We start from the raw sequence: 16,088 nt of genomic DNA on the forward strand, positions 1-16,088 counted from the left end.
TAATTGAAGACACAGATGAAAAGCATACACCGTGCCCATGGATTAGAAAAATGGACACTGTTAAGAACATGTGTGTCACCCAAAGCGACCTGCAGATTCACTGTAATCCCATCAAATGACAACAATGTTTTGTCACAAAACCAGAACGAATGATCCTAAAACTTACATGGAACTATGCGAGAGCCTGAATAGTCACAGCAATATTGAGAAAGAAGAAATAAGCTGTGAGCATCACATTATCTGACCTCAAACTGGACTTCAAGGCTCTGGCAGTCAAAACAGCCTGGTGCCGGCATAGAAACACACACATAGATCAAAGGAACAGAGCCGGGGGCCCAGAAGTAAACCCACGTATGTGTGGCCAATTCATGTATGACAAAGCAGGCAGCAGATACGAGGGGGTACAGGGGGCCTCTTCAATAAATGGTGTTGGGAAAACTGGACAGACCCGCACAAAACACGGAAGCCACACCACTTTCTTATACCACATACAAGAATAGACTCAAAGTGGATGAAAGGTTTAAACAAAACTCCTAGAAGGAAACAGGCAATAAGCAGTTTGACATTGGTCTAGTAGTTGTTTTTTCTGTCTCGTTTGGCAAAGACAACCCATCAAAGGTACACCAAGGGGACTACACCAAATTAAAGAGTGTTTGCATCGCAAAGAAAACCATCAACAAAACAAAAAGGCAGCCTGCTGAATGGGAGGAGATGTTTGCCTACAATACAGCCAACATTTGTAAAGAACGCACGTGCTCGGCATCAGGAAAAACAAACACCAAACATCCCATTCAAAAATGGGCAGGGGACCTGAACAGACGCTTCTCCAAGAGGACAGACATGCAGCTGGCCAAGACACATGAAAAGACGCTCAACATCACTCATGGTCAGAGATGCAAATTAAAACCCCGTGAGCTTCCACCTCACGCCTGTCCAGTGGGTGTGGCAAGGAAGCAGAGAAAGGGAGCCCTCGTGCACCGGGGGTGGGAATGCAGGCTGGTGCCGCCACTGTGGAAAACAGAACGGAGTTATCTCAGAACTTCAACCATAGAACTACCATATGACCCAGCAATTCCACTTCTGAGTATTTATCTGAAGAAATCCAAAACGCCAATGCAAAGGAGTATGTCCCCTGTGGCACCTGCGGTGTCACTCACAGTAGCCTGGTGAGGGTGTCCATCCACGGGTGAGCGGAGGACAAGGCCGTGGTACGTTTGCACAGGGGAATGATGCCTGAAAAAGGAAGGGAATCTCGCCGTGTGCAATGGCCTGGGTGAACCTGGAGGGTGTTACGCGAAGCGAAATAAGTCAGACAGGGACGGACAAATAGCATATGATTTCACTTCTATGTGGAATATAAAAACTCAGAGTAAACGAACAAAACAGAAACCAACTCAGAGATACAGAGGACAAACTGAGAGCTGCCAGACGGGAGGAGTTTGGGGGATGGACGGAAAGGGGAAGGGTTCAGAAGTGCCAACCGCCTGTCGTACAACAGTCACAAAACCATCACGGGGACGGGGATCCCGTGGAGAGAGTCCAGGGAGTGACGCTGTCAAACTGTGTGCCACACAGGCGGGCACCGGACTCACCCCGGTAACCACGTCACGAGGCCCACACAGGTCCAACCTGCAGTGCACACCTGGAACTACACAATGTTGTATGTCAACTCTAACGGAAAAATACCATTTTTAAAAGAAGGCATTGCATAGAAATATAGCACACAAGAGGACTAGGTGAATACAATGTTAAGATCACTTATGACGCCTTTACCTGAAAATGATCGATTCATTTCTAATTTCTAGTGAACACCCACTTTTCGTAAGAGAAATAACTGCATCAGGAGCAGAACACGGTGCTTGACAACAGGGGGTGTGACGTGAACCACCAGCAGACCCCAACCTCAGTCGTGACACAGAGAAGGTCCAGGAGTGACTTACAAGGACAAGGAAGTCCGTTCTGGAGGGAGAACCGGCAGCTCCTGCGTGGGGACATTTCTCGGGCCAGTGACTCCATCTGATAGGACCAGCTCTGTGGGGGCTGGCGGCGAACCTCGCCTGCTCGTGTTCACTGAGGCAGCTAACGAGGATGTGGGGGTGCCGTGTCCCCACAAAAGCCCTGTCTGTTGCTCATCAGGCCACAGGGATCGTTTCCAGGAACTGCTCTGGGGACCCCTCTGGTGCTGCTGTTTAGGACCAAAGGGGCCGTTTATGGTTCCGTCCGGGCGGACCTGGGCCCCGGCTGCTCCCTGCCCACCTTTCCAGGAGGCCCAGGCAGCCGGCCCAGGCCAGTCCTCCCTTAGGACAGCGGGGAACTGTTCGCCTTCTCACCGCACTGGAACGGGGCTGCCAGTCAACACATGCTGGGTTCTGATTTAAAACTTTAAAGAGGAGAAGCTGCCCCACCCCAAACACCTGCCCTGGGAGCAGCATTTCATCTTGGGACCGGGACCGGAGGTTCCAGAGGGGGCTGTGGTGGAAAGCACTTCTCCGGGTGGCGAGTTATATCCTCCGATGTGGACAATGGAGTCTGGCACTTTTAACCAGCTCACCTACATCTGGCAAAGGGCGCCTGCATCTGGTTGTGACGGTCACAAAATCTAAGAGGTGTACCCTGCAGAGTTACAGCACATGGCACCGACTTCCAGGCTGACAGGGACTGGGAAGCCCTGCTGTGTGTGGGGGGAGGGGGTGGGGGGCACGGACAGGGGGACAAACGCATTCCAAAGATCTCTGCTGAGGCTGCTCGCNGAGGCAGCTAACGAGGATGTGGGGGCGCCGTGTCCCCACAAAAGCCCTGTCTGTTGCTCATCAGGCCACAGGGATCGTTTCCAGGAACTGCTCTGGGGACCCCTCTGGTGCTGCTGTTTAGGACCAAAGGGGCCGTTTATGGTTCCGTCCGGGCAGACCTGGGCCCCGGCTGCTCCCTGCCCACCTTTCCAGGAGGCCCAGGCAGCCGGCCCGGGCCAGTCCTCCCTTAGGACAGCGGGGAACTGTTTGCCTTCTCACCGCACTGGAACGGGGCTGCCAGTCAACACATGCTGGGTTCTGATTTAAAACTTTAAAGAGGAGAAGCCGCCCCCACCCCAAACACCTGCCCTGGGAGCAGCATTTCATCTTGGGACCGGGACCGGCGGTTTCCAGAGGGGGCTGTGGTGGAAAGCACTTCTCCGGGTGGAGAGTTATATCTGCCAACGTGGACGAAGGAGTCTGGCACTTTTAACCAGCTCACCTACATCTGGTGAAGGGCGCCTGCATCTGGTTGTGACGGTCACAAAATCTAAGAGGTGTACCCTGCAGAGTTACAGCACATGGCACCCACTTCCAGGCTGACAGGGACTGGGAAGCCCTGCTGTGTGTGGCGGGGGGGGGGGGTGGGTGGGGGGGTGGGGGGCACGGACAGGGGGACAAACGCATTCCAAAGATCTCTGCTGAGGCTGCTCGCTGATGGCGAGGGAGGGGTGTGCCCTGGAGTGAGTGTGTGTGAATGGTGTGCTTTTTCACCAACGCATGTAAACATGCTTTTAAAAGGTTTTTCCGTCCCGGTGAGCACAGAGGAGGTGGTGAACTGTTCCGGTTGCAGCGTTGGAAGGCGGCCAAACAGCGAAGAACGGGCCTGCGGGCCCCTGGCTTTATTCCGTGAACGGCTCGTCCCCGGAGGAAAGCCTCCCAGGTGCGGACACCGGCGGGACGCCTATCTCCCGATGGGCCGCAGCTCTGTTCCCTCTTCGTTCCTCGCAGAACTCCTGTCGCTCTGTGACCTCGTGTCATTTAATTTGCTGAGCCTTTTCACAAAACTCTGAGAAACAAGAGAACAAGTTAGCCCAGGGTTATGGCCTACCCCGTTGGCAACCATTTACCTGGCCACCGTATCATGTTGGGGAATTCGATCCTTAAAAAAGTGCCCCTGTGGAATTACAGTGTGTGTGTGTGTGTGGTGGGGATAGATTCCCAAGCGGATTTTGAAAAAGTGCAAGTCAGAAAAAAAAAAAGGCCAGGCCCGCTCCTCGTCACTGTGTACGAATAAGCCCGAGGGCTGTCATAGCCTCGGGTTGTCCATGGAGGAGGGGAGGACAGGCTGCTACAAAACCACAGAGGTGCCGTTGAACTTCAGCGCCCAGCTGGGCGGCAGAGTGCCCTGCGCGCTCCTTTGAGAAGCCAAGGGGCTGCTGCGATGCCTAAGTTTTACAGCAAGAGAATGAGAGAAGTGTCAGAACGTCCCTTGCTCCAGGCGACGGGAAGAGACGAGAGACGTACTTCACCAGCTGTTCAAATGTCCCTGTCTGCACAGGATCAGGCAAGTGACAGCTGGGTTGCATGAGCTGCTGGGGACAGCTGCCTGCTATTTGCAGAGAGGGCCAGCGTGGGCTGCGCTCGGGGTGCGGCCTTCTCGTGGGGGTGTGCCCTTCTCGTGGGGGTGTGCCCTTCTCGTGGGGGTGTGCCCGGCTGGCAAAGGGCCCCGGACGGCAGGCCTGTCCGCCCAGGCACAGACAGGGAGAGCCCCCCCACACCGTGGGCCCCCGACAGACGGCGGGAAAGCCACACGCATGGGCTGCAGAGCAGCTTTGGGAAAAGGGCCACTGTTCCACCCCCGGGGCACTGGAGGGGCCAGACGGACCCCGGAGCACTGGCGGACTGGGGCTGCTCTGATAGCCGGCTCCCCTGGGTGGTGCTATCGGTTCCGCCCCACCTCGCTCCAGGGAGGTGCCAACAAGGCAGGCAGCTCAGCCTCGGAGAACAGGGCCCACGCCTCACTCTTGGGCCCTGCAGGCCCGGTGGGGCGAGGACGGCTGCAGAGGGAGGCTCCATGGGCCCTCCTAAGGCGCGCTCCCTGGCCAAGGTCCCAAGTCGTGGACAACCGTGAGCATGCAGACCGCCCGGGACGGGGCCATGCACTTACCAAAAGCTCTCGGTCCATGAAGTAGGGCTTTTCGGCGGAGCCATCATTTGTTTCCAGGTCGACGGCCAAACACAGGAAAAGTGCATCCAGCACAGCCGCAAACACAGACAAAACGCTGTGCGCCACGAGGGAGGCGAAGAAGGCGACCAGGAGCAGGGGCACCGCCCACACCTGCAGCGCCCGGTGGTAGTTAAAGGCCATCAGCCCCCCGAAGACGGTGAAGCACGCCACCAGCACCTGAGACGACGAGAGTGCACAGCGCGCCTTCACCGACTGGCCAGAGTCACGTAGAACAGGCTGTCCTCGGGGAACCACCGTGTCACCCGCAGCACCCGTGGGTGGCAGTGTGTGGACGCCCGGTGTCGGGGACGCTCGCCAGAAAATGGGGGACAACAAAGCAGTGACAGCGGGGGAGACCTGGCTACCTCACAGGACGGGAGGGTCTGGGAGCTCGAGCTGCCTGGCACTGAGGGTCGTGCATATCTCACAGAGCCGCTGTGCTTTCCTTCTACTCCGCAGTAAGAGTCTTCGCTCAACAACTCTTGTGTGAACGCCGTTAAACGGCAGTGCAAGACCCACTGGGGGAACATACTGTGGTTGGCTGTGCGATTGTCTGTGCCCTGAGGACAGAGCAGGGTGCTTTCCAGGGCGGTGTGGGGCATTATGGGATGGCTCCGGGCTCTGGGGACAGGCAATTACTCCATATTCGGGAACGGCACCCAGGCAGGCTGGGGGAACCTAGTCCTTGGACAGACAGAACGCAGCCCGCCTGCAGTCTGCTCTGCCCTCAGAGAGCCCCCAAATGATGTGACCCCCTGAATGCTATCTGATTCGAAAAACTCACACTCCCTGGTCTTTACACACTCGTTAGAAAATCTTAGCAATTCTGTGTTTGTTGTGGGAAATATCAGAAAAAAATGGATTGCTTCCCAGAAGTAAAATAAAACATAAGTCTGTCATAAAGACGAAACCTCCTTCCAAAAAAATGTTTGGAAGTAGGGATTAGAAAACATGTCACCCGTAACCCTACCAAGATCATGCGAACAGTGTTACCTACTTAACTACGACGTACTCAAGGCTGTTCTGAGAGAATCAACCAGCTCGTGCTCCCGGAGCTGCGGCCGGAGGGGCGCTCTCCAGGGCCCCGCTGAGCCTGGAAACATGTGCGCACACCTGTCAGCCCCGAGCGCACTGGGGCTGGTGGCTGACGACAGCTCGCTATGACAGCAATGTGCGGGGACAGCCAAATGCCACAGAAGCCCGGCATGCTAAGTCGGGAGCCAAGCGTCCCCATGGGCGGTGCTGGCCAGGCCACAACTGGAGAGCAAGATCGTGCCCACTCGGGGCCCTGCAGGCGAGTCCTGGAGCAGGAAGGCTGGAAGACGCGAGGACGCCTGGCCTGGAAGAGCGAGGATGGGCGGCAAGGGCGGCCGTCTGTGGCCAAGAATCGGAAGGGGAGTCACGTGGAACTGGGACCAGGCCAGCCGAGGGGCGCAGAATGAGGCCCAGTGGGCGACGGTCCCGTGGAAAGTGGCCCAGGGGGGCACAGCATAAAGCACCTTCCCCATGGAGCCGTGAGGTGGGGCCGGAGCACCCGTGTCACTGGCATTCCAGCCCCTCCCCCGCAACACAAGGGCACCAGTCGGATGAATTTACAGACGGGAGGCCACTGTGTCCGCCAGCCCAGCCTCGGGGCTGGCCCCTCACCCGCCAGCTCCTCCCCCCACAGGGTCACAGCGGTCCCTTGAAGAGAACACCTCAGAGACAGCAGAAAGGTGACCCTGGCCCCGATGGGAGTACCAGGGATTCTGTGTGCGTAGGGACCGAATGCCTCTGCCCAGCAGACAGCCCTGTTTCCCATACTGTTCCGCCTATTTCACGGCACTTACCCCCCAAAAAGGGCCTGTTTTCTGAGGCTGGTGGCATTTGCATCAGAGAAATGAACACATGGGGCTCGGAAGGATGGCAAGAATGGGTCGGAGAACGGGCCTCAAAGCGTGGCTCCAGCGCCCGTGGGGTCCCAGACAAGTTACCCACCGGGTCACCTCCGGGGGCTGAGGACACACACATGAGGAAGCAGAGCGTCTGGCCGAGAGCCAGTGCGCGAGGAACATCCATCCCAGGTCCAAGCCCTGTGGTATGACTTAATTTTTGGATCCCCACTGCCTCTATTTATTTTAGTACAGATACCTCACCTTTCCTAGAAAAATGATGAAGTCTCCAAAGCAGTTAACAGATGTGAAATGACGTGACTTCTGGGATAAGAGCCTGCACGCGTCTTTGGCGGACGTACAGAAGTCTGTCCCGTTGATGGCGGCGGCGGTGTAGGCGTGCTGAAACAGAAGGCCACGGTGAGACGGCGGATCCTCGCGGTTACTGTTTTCAGGACAAGGTGATGTCAATACGGAATCTTTGCAAAAGAAAAGTGCCCGCTAGGAACCCACAGGCCATCTCATTTTAAAGCCTGACACTATTCTCGTAGAACCGCAGCACTCGGAAAAGGTAAGCAGGTCCTCAGGGCCAGTTTGGAGGAGCAAGTATCCCACCACAAACACATGGAAAAGAGGGGTAAACAGGTAAAGAATAAGTCTTCCTTCCTTCCTTCTTCCCTCCCTCCCTCTCTCTTCCTTTCTTTCTCTGCCCCCCCCCCTTTCTTTCTTGAATAAGTCATTTTTCAAAGCACAGCAGGGTCTGAGGGCAGGACAGGAAGTTCCCAAGCCGGGAACAAAGCAGACTCTGGCGGTGGGTGAGCGCGGGAGCCCAAAGGCTCCCATGGCACCTTGGAGGGGCCTGGGCCCCCGGCACAAACACAGAAGGGACACTGGATTCACACCCAGCGGCCAGCCCAGGACAGCGGGGGAAGGTGCTCCAGCTGCCCGGGGCCACGGCACTCCCCACGGTCTACAGAGGCGAAGAGAGCTGAGCACCCTCCCGAGGCCAGGAGGGGTGGAGCCCTACGGACCACCAGCCCTGAAGACAACGGAGTGTCCACGGGAAAAGCGCCCCCGTGACTCAAGAGACCTGGGGAAGAGGGCCAACCACCCAGGGACCCTCGGAACGAACATGACGCAACGCCAACGTGCAATGTCACCGCAGAGCTGCCTCGTGTCCTTTAGAGAAGCAGCATTTTCATATGAATCCACGGTTTTGACTGTTTTAATCTTTAATAAATATACATTCTATCAGGGCTGTGGGGGGCTAGGGCATTTTAGACTACTCCATATATTTTTGTTATATAAAACTATGCAATGAACATCTTAATTTCCTGATTTTGGATCATTTCTTGAAGATACATTTCCAGAAATGGGATTCCTAAGTCAAAGAGGGTGTGTGTGTGTGTGTACGTTCACACGAGAAGATTTTTCAGGTCATTTTCCCGAAACCCCTTCCCATTATGCCTGCATAATCATTTCAAAAACATCCATCTCCTCTCCTTCCCTTAGAATCTTTACAAACCCTGCTGGACTGCAGTTCACGAGGACGAAGCTCAGAGAGGCTGCAGCGGAGCCCAGCCTTCGGCGTCTCCGGGCCACACTGGAGGCAGAAGAGTGTCTTGGGCCCCACCCTAAATACGCTGCAACAGGTAATCACCAAAAATCCCCTGGAGATTTAAGCCAATTTACGATTCTGTGTTGGGCCGAGTCTATAGCCATCCTGGGCCGAGGGCCAGATGCCCCTGAAGAGCTTTCTTGGAAAAACCAATGTCGTTGACCTGCGGGGGGTCTGCCATTCCCTTTGGTGTGGACGGAGGAGGACAGGCTTCTCCTCACGGTTTCCTTTCATGCAGACGCTCAAAAACCTCTCGAGGAAACCAGTGTGGAGTCCATGACAGTGACAGCCCGAAGGGCACAGGTCTCCGTCAGAGCGAGTAATGGCCGACATGGAGGGCTTCAGGGGAGAATCAGCTTGTCCTCTCCACCAAGCCCCCTCTCCACTGAGCCAGCCGGAGAGGGTCTGGCTTCCAAAGACAAAAGGCTGGGTGCCCAGGGCGCCCTGCCCACCTCAGTGGAGGAGGTCTCAGTCAGATGTCCGCCTGACTGGGGGACCCCGCAGGCGCCGCAGGGCTCTGACTTAGAGACTGTGTGCGCACTGGCCTGCAGCCCTGGCTGGGTGCTCAGCTGGTTGGGGGGTCGTCCTGCACACCAAAAGGTTGGATGCAGGTCCCATTCCTGTTGGGGTGTGTATGGGAAGCAACCAATCGATGTTCCTCTCTCTCCCCCTTCCTGTCTCTCTAAAATCAATAAAAATATCCTCAGATGAGGGGTTTTCTTTTTAGCTTGCTTTTAAAACCCCCACTGGCTGTTGGTGGAAAGCTGTCCCCAGCATGGGGACTTGGGTCTGGAGCGGGGAGCTGGGAGCTCACTTGCTCACCACTTAAGAGCATCTTCAGCTGTCCCTTGTCCTCAGAGCCCTGAGAGCTGGGAGCACATGGGGGACACAGGGGCCAGGGAAGAACCAGAAACCAAGGTCAAGGGCATTTCTGCAGGTCCCCCTAGGAATCAGAGCTTTCCCCAGTCCTCTTTCCTTTTTCCTTCTAACCTTCTGGACACTACCTGTTCATTTCCATTAGAACGGGGTGCTGTTTACAGGGGAGGCGGTTCTGGCAGACACAGGCCGGGGAGCCGGACAGTCTCCGTCCAGGTTCAGACGCCACCCTGAGGGACAGAGGCACAAGCCTCTCGACACGGCCTCCTATGCAGAACGGCTGCAGCTCGGGGACCCCCCCCACCCCCGCACAGGGGCTCCAGCCCAGTACGAGGACCTGGGAGGCTTGTCATCCAGGGTGGGCCATCCCCCCTCCCCCCTCCCCCTCCCCCCTCTCACCAAACCTGACCTTGCCCACACCCGGGAAACAGAGGCAGCTCTGCCCACGCCCCAGAGGGGAGGGGCAGGTCCAGGACCAGCAGGGCTTGCTTTCCCGACCACCCCAGGCCCCAGCGCCTGCTGACCTCTTTCTTGTGACCAGCCCCCAGCCCCGCCCCCAAACTGAGGCTCTCAGGGGCCCTCCTGACCCACCCTGGGGGTGCCAGTTCCCAGGATGTCCTTTCCCCNTGCCCATGCCCCAGAAGGGGAGGGGCAGGTCCAGGACCAGCAGGGCTTGCTTTCCCGACCACCCCAGGCCCCAGCGCCTGCTGACCTCTTTCTTGTGACCAGCCCCCAGCCCCGCCCCCAAACTGAGGCTCTCAGGGGCCCTCCTGACCCACCCTGGGGGTGCCAGTTCCCGGGATGTCCTTTTCCCAGACCAGGGCCCAGTGATCCACTCAGCACCACTCCTCCCAGCAGTAAATGGGTTTCCCTCCGGCCACAAGGATTAAGGGACAAAACGGCACTTTCCCTGCCTGTGCTGACTCCCCAGGTCCCGGCCCATAACCACTTATCTTCCATTAACGTGGGTGTGGTGCCCACGGAAAAGGACGTTCGAACGGCTCTGACGGGAAGTCACACCCGTGTCCTGCCCCGGGGACGGGAGACAGACCTAGAGCCCTTGTCTGGACGGATAGTGGGGTGTGGGGGACCACACGGAGGCAGGGCCCAGGCCCAAGACCCCCGCAGCTCCGGTGGCAGCTCGCTCACACCTCTTCTCGGGGACGTGCCAGGCCACCTGCAGACCCAGGCACGGGAAGGGTCGGGGACACGGAGGAGCAGCTGCTTGTGAAAGTGGCTCAGGAGATCCTGAGGGCTAAGCTGTTTTAAATTTAACTTTACTTATTACTTTTAGAGACAGGGGACAGGAGAAAGAAAGGGAGAGAAACCTGGATGTGAGAGAGGGGCATCCACTGGTTGCCTCTCACGTGTCCCCGAGTGGGGACCAAACTCGAAACCCAGGCATGTGCCCAGATGAGGGATCGAACCTGCGACCTTTCAGTTTGAGGGACGACACCCAACCCACGAGCCACACTGGTCATCAGGGCTGAGAGCTGACCTTTAAGCACAGCACAGAAGAGGTCGTGCTACGTACGGGCCATTTCCTCACGACTGGACACAACTCAGCCGTGCAGGTTTTCTGTCCTGAAACCAAACCAGGAAACACAAGACAGATACAAGAAAGGACTCCCAACCTGACCACAGCAGCACCTGTGTGTCCCCTTCTTGTTCCTGGCCAGGAGGCGAGACCCCCCCTAGTACCCAGTGCCCAGTTCCCAGACTCACGGACTGTCCCGGGGTCTGTCCCAGAGGCCGGAGAGAGCGGCCCTGTGGGGCTGTCAGGACATGTCAACAGTGACCCATGAGTCAGCAGGAATGGGACAGCAACAGGGACCAGCATGCAGGCAGGGTGGATTGGGGGGGGCAGTACCAAGGAGCACTTCTCTGAAGTGACATGTAGCTGGTCCCTGAGGTTGCCATCCTGCACAGGAAATGGGGGGCAGGAGGGCAGAGGCGGGGACAGAGGCAGCAGCAGGAGGCAGGGAGGTCACACTGGGGCTGGCACAGACGTGCGGTGGAGACGTGTCTCAGGAGCCATGAGCCGGACCTCGGGGGGCAGGACAGGAAGCACCAGGCTGGAGTGCCGTTCAGTCCAGGAATTCTCCCCGCTGCCCGTGCGGCTCAGGGCTGACCTCCCTCATCCGTGTCCTCTGTGGGGCTGCCAGAACCTGGCCTCTTCCTGAGCTCATCCCCAGGGCCAACTGAGGCCCCCACAGTGGACACTGGCCCTGCCTGAGTCGCACAGGGTGGCTGTGTGACCGTCCACGCCCTGAGCACATTGGCCTATCAGTAGCCAGAAGCCGGGGCCAGAAAAAATGAGCTCTGGTGGAGCAAGGGGGGTCTTGGGCACTCGGGTCCCTCCAACCCCCTTCCAGAGACACTCAGACCCTACGGTCCCTTCCTGATTGGTGACTGGGGTCTATTGACCAGATCTTGCCCCGGGAGGAGGTGTGCAGCTTCCGTGTGTAACTGATAGTCGTCAGTTACAGTGCGCAGCGTTCGGTTCGCCCTTCCTACATCCCCGAGGGCATTCGCTCCTTCAACCCTGAAATGGCTCCCTGCCCATTCGCCCCCTGACCTCAGCTGCCAAGGAGGTCGCTGAGGCGCAGAGGGCAGGTGGCCGCCCCCCACACCCCACGGGGCATTGCCCACCAGAGCTGGCCCCATGGCTCCCCCAGGCCCGTCTGTGAGAAGACATTTACCAGGGTCTGTACTTTGCTTTTCTTTCCAAAGGTTCAAAACCAGAGGCGCCCCCCTCAGGAGACGGGTCATTAAAAGCAGCCAGGAGGGCTGAGCGGGAGGCTGGGCTCCAAAGACTGGCCAGTGGCCCCCACCGAGTGTCCCCTCGCGGCACCTCCGGGGAAAGAAGGGACACCCCCATTCCTCACCACAACTCAGCGACACCATCACTATTACCACTTCAGAGAAAATTCAAGTTACTGAAGAAAAGCATAAGAGGTTCGGGAGTCCTTTCAGGGATGGGATGGCTGGACTACGCTATAATGGACGTGGAGAGATGCCCAAGGGCGTTCATCGAAGCTCGGACACACAGAACAGTTTTGCTCCTAAGTCCAGCCCGAAGACGGCACACTCTGGCCCGTGTCTTTCTTGGCCCGGTGGCCGTCCAGCTGTCCGGCCTCCCTCTGCACTGAAGGGCGCCTTCTGTGGGTGGAGGAACTGTGAGCCGCGGGCTCTGCTGACTCCTCCGGAAGGTAAACAGAGCCCCCCTCTGCAGAGGAAGGCAGGCCTCTGCCAGACACCACGCTGCGAACGGCCAGCCTCATCTCTGAAAGGCATTCCCGGCGAAGGAGGGCTGAGTTATTCACTCAGAACGGGAACTCCTGCCGCACACCGGAGAAGCTGGACGAGGAACACCGAGTGCTGTGGGCTTTCACAGTCTGCTCCGCACGGCAGGGGCTGCGGTGGAGCCGGAGCCGGACACAGCCCCAGGTGTCGCCTCGGGGACCGGCAGGCCCCCCGCACGCTCTATTTCTATAGCAAACACTGGCCTGGGAGGCGGTGCACAGCCTGGGGCCTTGCCCACAGGGCCTGGCAGCACCAGGCAGGGCAGCTCAAGGGTTCACTGGCCACCAGCGGCCCACACCCAGTGCGATGGCAGGCAAGTGAGGACAGATCTCGGCCCCTGGGGGTGGGGACAGGGTATGTGGCAGGGACGGGCCCAGGCTGGGACCGGCTGGGGAGGCAGGCACGCAGCGGTGCTGGTCTGGTTGCTGTGTTTGCATTTACATCTTCCTTATTTTTTAGAACAATGGCTTTATTATTTTCATGCTCACTATTTTAAAAACTGAGTACCATAGGAAGAGACTAAGAAGACAGCAGGGAAGTCACCGGGGGCCTTGTCCTCAGGAGCCACTGGCATGCCTGGGCCTCGGCAGCAGCCACAGACCCGGGCAGGGTAGGGGCGGGGGCGGCGAGCTCGTTCTAACCACACAGCCCTGCTCTGCCTGGTGCTTCAAATCAGAGGGCGAACGGTCTTTTGACTTCAACGACAGAAAGGAAACGAAGAGACACGGCAGGAATCGTCAGGCTCGCAGGCCCACGGTGACGGTGATGACAATGGAGGAGCAGGAGGAAGAGCCACAGTCACCACGGTGCTTGGCCCGTGAGGAGCAGGCAGCATGTCCTCAGGACCTGTGCACCTCAGAGGCTGGGGGTGACAATGCCCAGCACGCGGCTGTCCCCCGGGGCGGTTTCCACACTGGCCGTGGGCTCCCCCTTCCAGGGAGGTGACCACAATCACAAACACCAACCACCTTCCCCGGAGGGGCTTCAGGGTCCAGGCTGAGACAGCAGCGGCTGCTCGCTGGGTCCGGCCCCAGAAGGAGGCGAGGGCCACGGGGAGGAGGGTCCGGGCCCCACCCTGACACCCACGACAAGCCCATGGCAGGTGGCGGCGGGCCTGCCAAGCGGCTGCAGGACCTCGAGGACGCGGCCGGTCCTCTCCAGACAGCCTGGGGCCTCCGGCCAACAGGTGCCCCCATTCCTTTCTATCTAAAGCAGGGGCAGCCACTTCGAGGAGCAGCAGCTGGGCCGTGGGGATCAGCCCCGACTATAAATGGGCCGCGGTGCGAACCATCCCAGCGACACACACGGGCGCTTCTTCCTCAGACATGCACGTGTAGAGGCAGCTCCCCGGCTCTGCCATCAGCTGGCTGGCCCAGAATAGCCCCAAAGCAGCTGGGGGAAGGGGTGTGTGGGGTGAAGGGGGCACGGGGCAGGGAACGGAACCACTGCCGCCCGAGAGGTGGACTCAGTGACGCCCCGCGACAAGGCTGCCTTCTACGGCATGTCTGTCACTGAAAGAACCGTGCCCTCCTCAGATCTGTCTTGCATCCCCACGCTTGCACTGCAGAAACTGCACACAGTCATGACTCTCCCCCAGGGTGCGCAGGTGGCCCTGGGGGGCACAGGGAAGGGGGGGCCGCTGGAGACCTGCCAGCTGGCTCGGGATGAACCAAAACCGGACAGGGAAAGGTCTCCGTGCGCCTCTGCTCTCAATGCACCGCGCGGAGGGGCAGGGGAGGCCCCGGGCTGTCGGAGTCGGGCCTGCCACAAAGGCTGAGGGGACAGAGACCGGCATTATGCGTGGTGATGCCGTGGACGCTGCCAGTGGGGGCTGGGGCGCGGGAGGGGAGGGCTACGTGCATTGTCCGAGGAGCAGCAAGCCTTCCCGGGCGCTGGACGCGGCTGGACGCCTGGGGCCTTCCTGGCCAGGCTGTCTGTGAGTCAGGGAGCTGGGAAGCCGAGGCATCTCCAGTCAAGTGTCAGTAGCAGTCATCTGCTTTGGCTTGCATCTTACATCCCGTTGGGTCCCCAGGGCTGCATTCGGGTCCACCCGAGCCCTCTCTTCCTGTCCCCAAGCCCTGGCTGCTCTGGGACTCTTGCTCACCGCAGGACCACGGCCCCCAGCAGAACAGGGACCAGGGCGCCACAGACCATGCGCTGACCTCACCTGGCCCTTGCCCAGGTTTTACACACTGGCGGCCATCGCTCCATCGCAGCAGTGTGCAGGTGTCACTGTCAGGGGACACAGGGGGACAGTGCCCTTCTGCTCACTCACGGTCTCAGTCCTCTTGCCAAGATTCTGGGGGTTGGAGGTCAGAGTAACCCAGAACCTTACTGATCTCTGCGGCCCTAGGGTCCGTCCTTGCCGTGGATACGAAGTATGGCGTGGGAAAGATGACCCTGTCACACAGAACGCGATGGGGAAACCCCCGGCTTCCTGGTCCTCCATTCTGCCCATGCCCCACACAAGGTGCATTACCACCACTGGGCAGCAGGGCGGCGCCCACATACCCCGGTCTCCACAAGAAGGGCCAGAAACTAGGACTGGGGTCATTTAGGCAGACCCCTCACTCTGCAGAAACTGCAAGGTGGGAGGACTCACCCGTTTCTGGAAGGGCGCAGAAGTCACACCCCACGGGGAGACACGCCACCTGGGCCTGCCCCGGCGCGCTCCTGCCCCAGCTGCAAAGGCTTCAAGAGAGCAGAGGGCAGGAGAGGGATGGGGTGCCCAGTGTGATAAAAAAATACATAAGATAATGCATTCGACCAGGGCCCGATGACCAACAGACGTGAAGTGCTGGTCAGACGAGACAGCCACACTTGCGGCGCAGCCAACCCGAGGGACGCCCGCCAGCGGTGCGCCAGCAGCCAAGCGGCCGCCCCAGGTGGCAAACCTGCAGCTCTGCAGGGTTGCCAGGCAACGCCATGGCAGCCAGAGGTCCTCACACAGTCACAAGCCTGCGTCCTCAGGAAGCCAAGCAAAACGCCAGTTAGGGTTCCTCAGAAACTCATCTCAGGGCACACCACTGACGCTCCGTGCTGTCCTGACGGGCAAAGAGCCTCGGCCAGGGGTGGGAATGAAGGAAGGGCCCCGGGAGCGTCCACCTCTCTTTGGAGGCCCGGGGAAGCATCCTGGGCCTTGCCAGTGTGTCCTCAGAGGACGGGAAGCATTTGCACATGACCACGGAAGAAGTGGGCGGAGGCGGCTGTTCCTGCCCATGGGTCAGCTCGCAGGCCCCCCAGGCCAGAGGTCTGCCAGGCCCCTGGAAACGAGGGGCAGGAGGGGGCGCCGATGATCTCCCTGCCCGCAAACCCCGAGAGCAGCCCGCTTGCCCCCACCCCCAGGCTTGAACACTGACTTGCCTGTAGGGGAGGCAGCCCACCCCCACAAACCTTCCCGGGACCTCACTCCTACAGTGTCCCCACACCCTTCCTGTCCCCCCTTCTCAAAACCCCGC

General features: G+C 58.9%; 1 protein-coding gene across 6 annotated transcripts in view; it reads right to left on the reverse strand.

Moving 5' to 3' along the window:
- Positions 1 to 1,748: 1,748 nt before the first annotated feature.
- The window catches only part of SLC44A3 (solute carrier family 44 member 3), a 47,957-nt gene continuing 33,617 nt past the window's right edge, over positions 1,749 to 16,088 (reverse strand). For 2 of the 6 annotated variants that reach the window (XM_037051375.1, XM_037051377.1), the window contains exons 13-15: positions 7,095 to 7,232; positions 4,900 to 5,136; positions 1,749 to 3,798 (exon numbers count right to left, since the gene is read on the reverse strand). In XM_037051375.1, the coding sequence (XP_036907270.1) occupies positions 3,694 to 3,798; positions 4,900 to 5,136; positions 7,095 to 7,232 (480 nt within the window). In that variant the 3' untranslated portion in view covers positions 1,749 to 3,693. Of the gene's footprint in view, positions 3,799 to 3,840; positions 4,178 to 4,899; positions 5,137 to 7,094; positions 7,233 to 16,088 lie in introns of those variants that run through there. The other 4 variants (XM_037051378.1, XM_037051373.1, XM_037051374.1 and 1 more) reach the window with 4 other exon arrangements.

This window comes from Sturnira hondurensis, unplaced genomic scaffold (genome assembly GCF_014824575.4).
Source record: "Sturnira hondurensis isolate 20B ecotype Veracruz unplaced genomic scaffold, ASM1482457v3 Scaffold0007217, whole genome shotgun sequence".
In the NCBI taxonomy this organism is placed as follows: domain Eukaryota; kingdom Metazoa; phylum Chordata; class Mammalia; order Chiroptera; family Phyllostomidae; genus Sturnira; species Sturnira hondurensis.